Source organism: Saimiri boliviensis, chromosome 1 (genome assembly GCF_048565385.1).
Source record: "Saimiri boliviensis isolate mSaiBol1 chromosome 1, mSaiBol1.pri, whole genome shotgun sequence".
Lineage (NCBI taxonomy): Eukaryota > Metazoa > Chordata > Mammalia > Primates > Cebidae > Saimiri > Saimiri boliviensis.
This window is the reverse complement of record NC_133449.1, coordinates 49,451,342-49,464,696: the sequence shown is the minus strand read 5'-3', so window position 1 is coordinate 49,464,696 and position 13,355 is coordinate 49,451,342. Positions and strand designations below refer to the sequence as shown.

At 45.4% G+C, this 13,355-nt stretch overlaps 2 protein-coding genes across 6 annotated transcripts in view; both read right to left on the bottom strand.

Moving 5' to 3' along the window:
* Positions 1-1,810, bottom strand: part of CHCHD5 (coiled-coil-helix-coiled-coil-helix domain containing 5) — a 29,561-nt gene extending 27,751 nt beyond the window's left edge. For both annotated transcript variants that reach the window (XM_074397044.1, XM_003942496.4), the window contains exons 1-3: positions 1,661-1,810; positions 282-422; positions 31-196 (exon numbers count right to left, since the gene is read on the bottom strand). In XM_074397044.1, coding sequence (XP_074253145.1) covers positions 31-196; positions 282-422; positions 1,661-1,662 — 309 coding nt within the window. In that variant the 5' untranslated portion in view covers positions 1,663-1,810. The remainder of the gene's footprint in view (positions 1-30; positions 197-281; positions 423-1,660) is intronic.
* A 5,779-nt stretch (positions 1,811-7,589) lies between these two features.
* POLR1B (RNA polymerase I subunit B) overlaps positions 7,590-13,355 on the bottom strand; it is a 41,079-nt gene continuing 35,313 nt past the window's right edge. For 3 of the 4 annotated variants that reach the window (XM_074397043.1, XM_003942493.4, XM_074397042.1), the window contains one exon: positions 7,590-12,810. In XM_074397043.1, the coding sequence (XP_074253144.1) occupies positions 11,928-12,810 (883 nt within the window). In that variant the 3' untranslated portion in view covers positions 7,590-11,927. The remainder of the gene's footprint in view (positions 12,811-13,355) is intronic. The other variant, XR_012517066.1, reaches the window with a different exon arrangement.

Here is a 13,355-nt window from a genome sequence, read left to right as displayed (position 1 = left end):
ATGAGATGAACTGAGGTGAGCCCCTCTTACCTCCACGGTCGCAGGTGAGTGTGGCAGCTGCACCTGCTCAGCGCACTGCAGGAAGCGGCGCATATGCTCCACACAGTTGCCCATAGCTGCCTCGTTCTGCCGAAGACACTCTTCAAAGGCCTCGAAAGGCTGAGCACAGGCCTGGCGGATCTGACGGATGATTGGGCTGTGGGGGTAGGGCAGTTCGGACCCTGGGAGATTCCCACCCCACTGCCCACCCTCCACACTGTCTCAAACTTGCCCACACTCACTGGGCGGACGTGCATTGGGCAATTCTCATCTTAAGGTAGTGACAGTCCCGCTGCCAGGATTCAGGCTTGGCGGCCACACACTGGCTGTACTGCTCCAGCTCCCGGCCGCAGTAGCGAGCGGTGATCTCCAGGGCTGCCTGCCTGTGGGACAGGATGGGGTGAGGATCATTCTTGGCAGCAGGCCAGAAAGTAATTTTTTTTTTCTTTTAGAGACAGGGGTGTCACTGTGTGGCCCAGGCTGGAGTGCAATGGCATGATCATAGCTCACTGTAGCCTCCAACTCCTGGATTCAAGTGATCTTCCTGCCTCAACATCCTAAGTAGCTGAAAGACCATGCCCAGATAATTTTTTACGTTTTGTAGAGGCAGGGTCTTGCTATGTTCCCAGGCTGGTATCGAACCCCTGGACTCAAGCGATCCTCCCGCTTAGACCTCCCAAAGTGTCGGGATTACAGGCATGAACTATGGTGCCTGGCAAAGAAAGGCAGTAGTTCTAATCTGGGTCTGAAGTAGGACTAGGTGTCCAGGGCAGATGTGGGAGTCTGAAGGATCCTGAGATAGGGCCAAAGAAGTGTAAAGGTGAGGCCTAGCGCTGGGGCTTGTAAAGCAGGAGGAGAGCTTTCAATGCCTTCAGGGTCCTAGAAGACAGGCCTTGAAATCCAGGCATCCCCCAGTAGGCCTAGGGATCATGCAGAGAAGACGCAGGGCCTTAGAAGATCTAGAATTCTAAAGTGAGAGCTTGATACCCCTAAATGGGTTTGGGGGGTTCTAAAGTAAGGTTTAGAGGTCCAAGAGGTGGGTCTCCGGTCCTGGGAAAGTGTCTTAGCCAAAGACTCCTTAAGATGAAACCCGAGGCCCTGGAGTAGGACTCAAGGCCCCAGGGGCGTGAGGTCTGGAAGCCCTGGATGAGGCTGGTGCTCTGGGAATCCCGGGCAAAGTCAGAGCGGTCTAGGAACAAGACTGTGGTCCCTACAGGTGAGGACTAGGGTCCTGGGCAAATCTGGAAGTTTCAAAGGGTAAAGTTTGGTGATCAAGAGGGAGGAACCTGGAGCTCTAAGGACAGGCGTAGGAATCCTAGAGGTCCCTAAGTAAGTCTGTGGTCTTAGGATTTCGGTGTGAAGGGCCGGGCAGAGCTTGGGTGAAGAGTGACTGGACCGAATTCTTAAGCCGCTAGGACAAGGGGCAGGGCCTAAACGCTTAGAAGGTGGGGCTTGGGCATGCGGAGGGTTGGAGCTTGTGAGGGAAGGCGCTGAATCTTGAGGGTCGGCTCTCCAAGAAGCAGGGAGACTGGTCCTAATTCTGGAGGTCCCAGACTAGGTCTAGATCACTGGGTAAAAGGGGCGCGGCAGCACGTACGGGAGAGCTGCTCCCACTACTCACATCTCGAGACCTTTGCCGGTGTGGGTCAGTCCGGAAGGAACGACCCGCCTCTTCCGGTATCGGTTGCCATGGCGGCGCCCGGGCCAGCCTGGTTTTTTTTTTTTTTTTCCGGTAGCCGATTGGACTAGCAGCCTGTTCCCTTTAGGCTTAATCCGTCATGGCGGCGCCCTACGTCTTCTTCCGGCTCCGGCTGGTCTTGGCGGCGCTTCGAGTAACCACTTCCTCCCTCTTCTGGCTAAATTGCTTTATCCCTATTTCCGGCTTGCAATGGCAGCGCCCGAGGTTCAACGGAAGTAAGCAATGGCAAGTACGGTGGTGCCTCGGCTCCGAAGAGAATGCACCGCCGAGCTGCGCGGCACCGCACGGGATTGAGCAGCAGACACAGGCTCTCCACATCTCCCGACTGGAGCTGGTGGCGAGCGGCCGCCGTTGCTGCAGCGTCTCAACGTGCTGTTCCCGTTTTGGTGGGGTGCTGTGGCGGTCGGCTGGTGGGCTCAGGGATAGGGGACCTGATTCCCAACGCCGCGCTGCCACCGTCGGCCTTGCGCAGACGCTGATAGTCCTCCTGGCACCCTGTTTCACTTGATCGCTTGGAACTGGAGGGAAGAGGGAGTCAAACCAAGAGCCGAACTAACTCGGCTTGGGCCTCCCATTTGCTTAGCCTGAATGACCCAGACGTTCTCCAACCCTTAGCATAGGCCAGGACAGACACGGTGTTTAATCCTGACTCCATGAAACTAACAGCCAGTTATTTCCTGTCTTTGTAATTCATGCCTCCCAGTGTAGCAGCATTTCCCCCTCCCTTCTTATCTGTCTTAAAAGTGTGAAGTTAGATGTAGGCGTGAGTTTCCCCACTTAAGAGACTGGATATCCCATGGTCAGAACTGAGCATTGGTCCTGCCGTTTAGTTTGCAGAGCTTTCAAGATTCTAGTCAAAATGAGCAGAACATTTTGCAGTTAATCAGAGTTGAAGATGAACAAGAGCTTCTTGACTATGAACTAGTAACGACCACGTGGAGTCTCAATGTGTTGTAAAATGATGATGATGACAGTGACATCATAGAGGACATAGTGCAAGTGAAGAGTTGGGTACAGAGCCTGGGGCCTCAGGAGTTCTGGATAAGTGAGCACTGTACGGGAGGCTGTGACCATGAGATACCCTGGTTGGCAGTTGGCATCCGAGGACCAGCACTGGCCACTGAATCTGCCATGGGCACGTAAAGAAAGCTTTACACCTTGAGATCCCTCCATTCTTCCTTCTTAAATTTCCAATTGTATGTTTGATGGGAGAAGAGGGGAAGAAATCAACATTTCAAAGCTCTGGAAAGAGTCAGATAACCGTTTTTGGCTCCAAATGTGGACTAAATCCCTAGATTTTCCTCTACTGGGAGAATGAAATCTTAACCCATCCCATTTCCTTGTTGGGACTCAAAAAGCGATACACCAAAGATGCATTTTGATATGCTGAAAGGGCCTTAGAAGCTGCCTCAGACGGTCTGTCTAACCTTGTCTTGTTCGTGTGTGGGAGTGGGGTAGCCCACAGGTGCACAGGGAGGGAGTTTCTGGAATTTTCTTATCTAACCAAGAAATCTTTAAAAAAAAATTCAATTGTCTTAAACCCTCTTTCTAGAGACCTCATTAAAGACCTAGGAAAAATCAACCACCTTTAAACAGGAAAACCAAAACTGTAAAATGTTTTTTAAAGAGATTTATTTTGAGCCAGTATGAGTGATCACGGCCTAGGGAACATAGGCTCAAGAGGTCCTGAGAAAGTGTGCCTGAGACAGTAGAATTACAGTTTGGTTTTATACATCCTAGGGGGCCAGGAGTTACAGACAAAGACAAGTCAGTACATGAAAGGTGAGGATTGTGTTCAGCTGGGTGCAGAGGCTCACGCTTGTAATCTTGGCACTTTAGGAGGCCAAAGTGGGTGGATCACAAGGTCAGGAGTTCGAGACCAGCCTGGCTACAAAAAAATACAACCCCATCTCCACAAAAAATTAGCCAGGCATGTTGGCAGGAACCTGTAGTTCCAGCTACTCAGGAGGCTGAGGCACGAGAATTGCTGCGGAGGTTGTAGTGAGCTGAGATCACACCACTGCACTCCAGCCTGGGTGACAGAGCATTACTCTTTCAAAAAAAAAAAAACTCTACTGTATTTTTATAATACATTTTGTACTACCACTTATAACCACTTGGGTGTGTGGATTGCCCATTAAGTAAAACAGTTTACAGTTGACCCTTGAACAACATGGATTTAAACTGTACTGGTTCGCTTATACTCGGATTTTCTTCTGCCTCTGCCACTCTGAGACAACAAGACCAACCCCTCTTCCTCCTCCTCAGCCTACTCAATGTGAAGAGGACAAGGATGAAGGCCTTTATGATGATCCACTTCCACTTAATTGAATAGTATATTTTCTCTTCCTTATGAGTTCCTTAATAACACTTTATTCTAATTTACTGTTGCAAGCATACAGTATATAATGCATATAACATACAAAATATGTGTTAATCTGTTTATATCATCAGTAAGACTTCAGGTCAATAACGGGCTATTAGTAGTTAAGTTTTGGGGGAGTCAAAAGTTCTATGTGGATTTTCTACTGCATTGTTTAAGGGTCAGCTGTAGATTCAAGAGCTACCTAGGAGTGTAGAGTTGACTGACAGGACTGGGACTGAAGTGTCAACAATGGTGATGGACTTCCAACAACCCTGGAGTCTAAGGATAGATGTCATCCACCAGGCAGGGTTGGTACTGCCAGTGTGTCATGTGCTGCAGCCTCTTTTACAACAACAAATAACGGGAGTCACAAGTATGGCATACGGTGGTGGCTTCTGCATTAGAAACATAGGCCAAGCACGGTGGCTCGTGCCTGTAAATCCCAGCACTTTGGGAAACTAAGGTGAGTGGATTGCGTGCACCCAGGAGTTTGAGACCAGCCTGGGCAACATGGCGAAACCCTCTACAAAAACTACAGAAGTTACCTGGGTGTGGTGATGTCATAGGTAGTTCCAATACCAACAACTAAAAAATCTGGACAAAATGGGAGACAGCAGAGTTCAGAAATTGGAAATAAGCATTGTAGCACAATGGTCCCCAAGAGAAAGCAGACAAATGAAGTGACACTAGTGGCCCGGCTTATGTTGGGAGAGTTAGTTTCCAGGCTACATAGCCCAGGGGTGTCCCTGGGTTGAGATAAAATTGAGAATTCAGAGAGGCCAAGGCAGCTAAGAGTTTGGAAGGCAGGGTACCAGAGAGTAGCGTGCACAGGCCTGCGAAGGGTTTCCTGCACGTGTAGCCCACAGCATGCCTGTGAACACACTCCTGGAGGCCAAAGGGAACCACCACCCAGGAAGGTGCAGGCAGAGCAATCCTGGAGCTTGCAGTTGTCCATGTTCAGCGCCCCCATCCCCACCCCCTGCCCCACGCAGCCATAGTGTAGAACATCACTGTGCACTGGGTAAATTACTCAAAGATACTGCCTCTCCAATGAAGCAAAATTAGCCCTAAATGGCTGCTCTGGTCTCACCTAAGCAAGCTTAGAAAACTTAGAAAACGGAAATCTGGTGTGTGAAATCAAGATCTCCAGAAAGGCCGCGTGTGGTGGCTCATGCCTGTAATCCCAGCACTTTGGGAGACCGAGGCAGGTGGATCCCTGATGGGGAGTTCGAGACCAGCCTGACCAGTAAGGAGAAACCCTGTCTCTACCAAAAACATAAAATTAGCTGAGTGTGATGGTGCATGCCTGTAATCCCAGCTACTCGGGAGGCTGAGGCAGAAGAATCCTCCGCTGGGAGGCAGAGGTTGTGGTGAGCCAAGATTGCACCATTGCACTGCAAAGCGAGACTCCATCTCAAAAGAAAGAAAAAAGATCTCCAGAAACAGTAAATACAACTTATGACAAAAATAGCACAAAGGCCAAGAGACAGGAAAGTGTGTGCTGTTGCAAAGTTGTTCTAGCTGTGAAGTGATAGAATATTACATAAAAGTGTGACAAGTCTAAAGATGTACACCAGAAATTTTAAAAGAAACAACAACAAATGAAAATGGAGGTAGAGATAATAAGCCGACAAAGGAGACAAAAATGGAATAATAAAAAATAGATTAGCCCCACACAAGCATGTATGGCCATCTGATTTTTTTTTTTCTTTTAAGAGACAGGGTTTCACCCTGTCACTCAGGGTGGTGTGTAGTGGTGTAATCACAGCTCACTGCAGCCTCAACTCCCAGGCTCAGATGATCCTTCCACCTCAGCCTCCTGGGGAGCTGGGACTACAGGCTCACAACACCATGCCTGGCCAATTTTTTTTTTTTTTAGTAGATACAGGATCTGGCTCTGTTGCCCAGGCTGGTCTCAAACTCCTGGGCTCAAGCAGTCATCCAACCTCAGCCTCTCAAAGTGTAGGGATTACAGGCATGAACCACTGCGCCCGGCCTATGGCCATCTGATTTTTGACAGAAGTGCAGAAATAATTCAATAGAGAAAGGATAGTTTTCAAGTTACAGTACTGGAGCAATTGGATATCTACTGGCAAAACAACAACAACAAAAACCTTACATATTGTACAAAAATGAACTGTAAGTGGAAAATGGATTATAGATTTAAATATAAAGCATAAAGGTATAAAACCTTTAGAAAGTAATATATGAGAAAATCTTTGGGCTAGATAATAAGTTCTTAGACACAATACCAAAACCCAGTAAATTGGACTTCATCAAAATTTAAATTTGTTTCTTGCAAAGTACCTGTGAAGATGATGAAAAGACAAACTATGGACTGGGCGAAAATATTTGCAAAGAACTTGTGTGACAAAGGCTTTATATTTGGAATATATAATGAAGTCTTAAAATTCAACAGTAAGAAGACAAACAATCCAATTAAAAAATGAACACCAGACTGACATTTCACTGAAGATGTACAGATGGCGGATAAACACATGAAGAGATGTTCAACATCTTTAGCCATTAGAGAAATGCAAATTAAAGCCACAATGAGATATCACTACTCATCTATCAGAATGGCTAAAATAAGAAATAGTGGGCTGGTCCAAGTGCAGTGGTGCTGCAACAAATTGATCACAACCATTTACAGATTTATTTGTTCCTTTTCTCCTCCCACTGCTCCACTTGACTGGCCTTAAAAAAAAAAAAAAAAAAAAAAAAAAAGGTGACATCACCAACTGCTGGTTGGTCAGAATGCCAAGAAGTGAATCACTCGTACATTGATGATAGGAATGTAAAATGGCACAGTCACTGTGAAAAGTTTGGCAGTTTCTTTATATATATATACACTTTTTTTTTTTTTAAATAAGACAGGGTTTCTCCATGTTGGTCAGGCTGGTCTCAAACTCCCAATCTCTGGTGATCCACCTGCCTTGGCCTCCCAAAGTGCTAAGATTACAGCATGCGCCACCACGCCCGGCCTGGCAGTTTCTTAAACAATATATGCAACCACCAAATGACCTAGCAGTCACAATTGTGAACACTCGTCCCAGGGAAATTAAAGTTTACACAAAAACCTGTACAGTAGTCCCCCTTTCCCCCTTAACTGCAGTTTTGCTTTCCTTTTTTTTTTTTTTTTTTTTTGAGACTCTAGTCTTGCTCTGTTGCCCAAGTTGGAGTGCAGTGGCATGATCTCAGCTAACTGCAACCTTCACCTCTTGAGTTCAAATGATTCTCCTGCCTCAGCCTCCCAAGTAGCTGGGATTACAGGCATGTCCCACCAAGCCCAGCTGATTTTTGTATTTTTAGTAGAGTTGAGGTTTCCCCATGATGGCCAGGCTGGTCTCGAATTCCTGATCTCAAGTGATCCACACACCGCAGCCTCCCAAAGTCCTGGGATTACAGGTGTGAGCCACCACACCCGGCCAGTTTTGCTTTCTGCAGTTTCAGTTACCCACAGTCTGAAAATATGAGTACAGTATATTTTGAGGCCACATTCATGTAACTTTTATTACAGTATAATTGTTCTGTTTAATTGTTGTCAGTCTCTTACAGTGCCTAATTCAACTTCATCAAAGGTATGTATAGGAAAAAATATGTATAGGATATATAGTATACATAGCACATATGGATAGTGTATATACTATCCATGGTTTCAGACACCTACTGGCAGTCTTGGGATATATTCTTCAAGGACAAAGGGGGTCTGTTGTGTGTGATTGTTTAGATCAGCTTTATTGTTAATGCCCCAAATTGGAAACAACCAAAATGTTCAAGGTGAATGGCTAAACAATGTACATATATACTATGAAGTACTACGTAGCAATAAGGAGGAATTAGCCACTGATACATGCAACTACTTGGATGTATCTCAAGGGAATTGAGTGAAAAGCCATTCTCAAAAGGTTATACTTCATGATTCCATTTACATACGATTCTTGAAATAACAAAACTGTGGAGATGAAGAGCAGATTAGTGGTTTCCAGGGGTTAGAAATGGGGGCCGGATGTGGAAATGTCTATAAAGGGACAGTATGGCAGAGCTCTGTGATGACAGAACAGCTCTGTATCTTGATTATGTTGGTGTCACATCAATATACACAAGTGATAAAATGAAATAGAACTATGTACCACACACAACACAAATGAGTGCATGTAAAATTGATTAAATTTGAGCAAGCTTTGTGGACTGTCCCAGTGTCAATTTCTTAGTGGTAAACCTACAATTTAAAATAAAAAGCTAAAAAAAACCATTTTTTGGGAAATGTTTTTAGTGCTGCTAATAATGAAGTGGACTAACAACAAAAGACCCCAGCTGTGGGATCGTGTAGTAGACAAAGCCTGGAATAGTGTGCAAAAGCGTATAGTTGGGATTCTAACAGCAGGGGGAATTGTCAGTCGATAGAATGGAGTTTTTCCTTATTCTTCTCAACCAGTTTACTGAAGCAAAGCCTATCTTTTCTATTAAATTTTTTCTTTAGCCTTTTCCTGAGATGAGGTCTCACTCTGTCACCCAGGCTGGAGTATGGTGGCAAAATCTTGGCCCACTGCAGCCTGGAACTTCCAGGCTCAGAAGATTCTTCCACCTCAGCCTCCTGAGTAGCTGGAACTACAGGCATGGGCCACCACACCAGGCTAATTTTTTTTTTGTAGAGAAGAGGTTTCCCTAATGTTGCCCAGGCTGGTCTCAAATTCCTGGGCTCACACAATCTGAACCAAAGTGTTGGGAATACAGGTGTGAGCCACTGCACCCAGCCTTTCATTTATAAAACAGAGACAGGGTCCTGCTCTGCCACCCAGGCTGGAGTGCAATGGCATAATCTCAGCTCACTGCAGCCTCAACCTTCTGAGTTTAAGCAATCCTCCCAGCTCAGCCTCCCAAGTAGCTGGGACTACAGGGGTGTGTCACCATACTTAGCTAATTTTTTTTTGTTGCTGCTTTTTGTTTTCTGTCGAGATGAAGTCTCAGCCCAGGCTGGTCTAGAACTTCTAGGCTCAAGTGATTCCTCCTGTCTAAGCCTCCTAAAATGTTGGGATTACAGGCACAAGCCACAACGTCCAGCCTGTAAAGCCTATCTTGAAATGATAGCTTTTTCTCAGTCTTTTCCTGTCTGCCTTATAATTAGTAACAGAGCATCTAAAGCCAAACTCAGTAAAGAATTACCTTAGGAAAGCTTTCGTCATCAAAGCATTTTTTTTTTCTTTTTTTTTGAGATGGAGTCTTGCTCTTTGTCACCCAAGCTGAAGTGCAGTGGTGCCATCTCAGCTCACTGCAACTTCCACCTCCCAGTTTCAAGAGATTCTCCTGCCACAGCCTCCTGAGTAGCTGGGATTACAGGCACCCAAGCTGGTCTCGAACACCTGACCTGAGGTGATCCACCTGCCTCGGCCTCCCAAAGTGCTGGGATTACAGGCATGAGTCACTTCGTCCGGCCCAAAAAGCATCTTACAATTGCACAAGTATAAACAAGATGATCTAATATCAACACTGTTTACAATGGCCAAAGGTAAGTCACCAGAGTATCTGCAGAAACAATTATAATGGCCAAAGAATGGAACAACTCAAATACACAGGGGATGGTATATCCATACAATAAAATACTGTACACAAAAAAGAAAACGTAACCAGCACTCTACACACTGCTATGAAAGCAAGTCAATATAAATGCAGAAAAAAACCAAGTGTAGAAGTATAGACTAAATATAAAAATACTCACTGGAGGCTGGGCGCAGTGGTTCATACCTGTAATCCCAGCACTTTGGGAGGCCGAGGCAGGTGGATCACTTGAGGTCAGGGTCTTTAAGACAGGGTCTTCCTATATTACACAGGCTGGCCTTGAACTCCTGCACTCAAATGATCCTCCCACCTCAGCCTCCCAAAGAGCAGGGACTACAGATGCAGAGCACCATGTCTGGCTTCCAAAATGGATGAATCTTATTTCACTATGCTAAGTGAAATAAGCCAGTCACAGGACAAATACTGCATGATCCCACTATATGAGATATCTATAATAGTCCAACTCATAGAAACAAATGCAAAAAAAAAAAAAAAGAAAAGAAAGAAAGAAAGAAAGAAAAGAAAAACAGAGTAGAAGAGTCCTTGCTAGGGGCCAGGGAAATGGGAGAGTTGTTCAACAGACATAAAGCTTCAGTTACATAAGACAAGTAAGGTCTAGGCCGGGCGTGGTGGCTCAAGCCTGTAATCCCAGCACTTCGGGAGGCCGAGGCGGGTGGATCGCGAGGTCAAGAGATTGAGACCATCCTGGTCAACATGGTGAAACCCCGTCTCTACTAAAAATACTAAAAATTAGCTGGGCATGGTGGCGTGTGCCTGTAATCCCAGCTACTTAGGGGGTTGAGGCAGGAGAATTGCCTGAACCCAGGAGGCAGAGGTTGCGGTGAGCCGAGATCGCGCCATTGCACTCCAGCCTGGGTAACAACAGCGAAACTCTGTCTCAAAAAAAAAAAAAGACAAGGTCTAAAGAGCTGTTGTACAACATGGTGCCTATAATTAACAATAACTTATTGAACACTTAAAGATTTAAGAGGGTAGGTCTTGAGTTGTATTCTTATCACAGGAAAAAAAAAATCCAGCAGCAACCAAAAAGCAAAAAACAAAGGGGTAGGAGCAAATTCGTGAAGATGACAGATATGTTTACTACCCTGATTGTGGTGATGGTATCAAAGGTGTGTGCATACAGTCAAACCCATCAAATTGTATACATTAAATATGTAACAACTGTAGGTCTACAAAGCTGGTCAAAAGAACACTGTACCTGTTTATTTTTATTTCAATGTGGCTATAAGAAAATATAAAACTACATTATATTACAGCTTGCATTCTATTTGTATAGTACTGTCCTGCTCAAAATGGACTAACAGGTGTGTGAAAGTTACTGCCTGCTGAGAACAGGGTGTAGGAAACGTGGGATTGGAAAGGAGACTTGTCACTATATGTATGCTCTTCCATTTATCAATATTTCTTTCTTTTTTTTTTTTTTTTGAGACGGAGTTTCGCTCTTGTTACCCAGGCTGGAGTGCAATGGCGCGATCTCGGCTCACCGCAACCTCTGCCTCCCGGGTTCAGGCAATTCTCCTGCCTCAGCCTCCTGAGTAGCTGGGATTACAGGCATGTGCCACCATGCCCAGCTAATTTTTAGTATTTTTAGTAGAGACGGGGTTTCACCATGTTGACCAGGATGGTCTCGATCTCTTGACCTTGTGATCCGCCCACCTCGGCCTCCCAAAGTGCTGGGATTACAGGCTTGAGCCACTGCACTCAGCCAATATTTCTTTTTTTTTTTTAAGATGGAGTCTCACTCTGTAGGCCAGGCTGGAGTACAGTGGCGCCATCTTGGCTCACTGCAACCTCCACCTCCTGGGTTCAAGCAATTCTCCTTCCTTAGCCTCCCCAGTAGCTGAGATTACAGGCACCCGCCACCGCACCTGACTAATTTTTATATTTTTAGTAGAGGCAGGGTTTCACCATCTTGGCCAGGCTGGTCTCAAATTCGTGACCTCGTGATCCACCTGCCTCTGCCTCCCAAAGTGCTGGAATTACAGGTTTAAGTCACCGCACCAGGACTAAATATTTCCTATTTTAGGAAGACACATGAAATTTTTGAATATACAGAAAACCATTGTCAATAGTTAATCTACCAGAGATTCAGAAACCTTGCATTCTTGGTTTTCAGGTCTTGGTTGAGAGTTCTAATACCTTTGAAAAATCTCAAGAGCAACCTAGTAATAGTATCTTCATTGAACTAAAATTACATTTTGCTTTAATCTGATAGGTCTCCTAATCCAAAAGGCCAACATCAAGTTAAACAACATCCAGTTTCACTTTGATGTTCATAGCTGCCAGTTCAGCTACAAAATACCGAAAAACATAAGGCACAGAAACAGTATCGATAGTGTCACTGCGATGACACAGAGTACAGTTGTATTTTCTATTGCGCATGGCAGACCAAGAAGGGGGTGGCTTCTCCAACAGTGGAGAGAGTAAACTGCCACACTTCACACACACGTGGGCTACCGACCGATCCGAGCAGTTGAAGAGGCGGTCATGAAGGAGAAAAGATGTACCATGAGCTAAAAGCGCATCCCGTTCCATCTCCCCAAAACGGATTCCACCCTGGACATTTCTTCCACCAATAGGCTGGTTGGTGACTCTGTCGCGGGCTCCAGTTGTCCTTACTTGAAACTTGTCTGAGACCATGTGGCGTAAGCGCTGATAATAAACCACTCCTATGAAGATGTCTGCTTCCAGTTCTAGCCCACTGATGCCACTATATAACCTCTCGGTGCCATAGAAATTGTAGCCAGCAGCTTTTAACATCTCACCAAAGTATTCTAAGGCTGAGTTCTCCTCTGAGAAGATGAAGGGTGTAGCATCATGGCAGAGACCATGCAAAGCTGCAGACTTCCCAGCCATACTCTCAATTAACATCCCAATGGTCATGCGGGATGGAAAACCATGGGGATTGAACAGAATGTCTGGGACCATCCCACTCTCAGTAAAAGGCATGTCCTCAACAGGCCACAATCTGCTCAAAATGCCCTTCTGCCCATGACGACTGGCAAATTTATCTCCAATAGTTGGGTTCCGAGGCACTCTCATAGTGATGCAAACACACTTGAATTTTCCACTCCCAGTGTCATTACTGCACACTTTGATGTTATCCACAACGCAATTTTCTTTACTCCTAGGAAAAAATAAACCGTGTAAGATCAACCTTATTTGTTTGAACTTACAGAGATAAGTTTCATTGATATTATTAGTGCTTCATAAAGGATATTTGTAAAATACATTTTGCGGGGGGTGGGGGGGCAGGGAACAGGGTTTCAGTCTGTTGCCCAGAGTGGAGTGCAGTGGTGTGATTACAGCTCACTGCAGCCTTGACTTTCCCAGCTCAACTGCCTGAGCAGCTGGGACTACAGGTACACGCCACTAGGCCTAGCTAAATTTAAAATTTTTTTTGTAGACGTAGGGTCCTACTACATTGCCCAGGTTGATCTTGAACTCCTGGGCTTAAGGGATACTCCCAAAGTGTTGGGATTGCAGGTGTGAACTACTGTGCCTAGCCTGCAAAACTCATTCTTACCTTTACTCTGCAACAAACAGTTGGTATGAATAGAGCTACTAGTGATATTCACTACAGAATTATGTTCATCTGAAAGAAAACTACCAACGAAGGCAACTGAAAAATTATTATGAAGGCCTATTGAAATGAACTATATTGTAAATGAA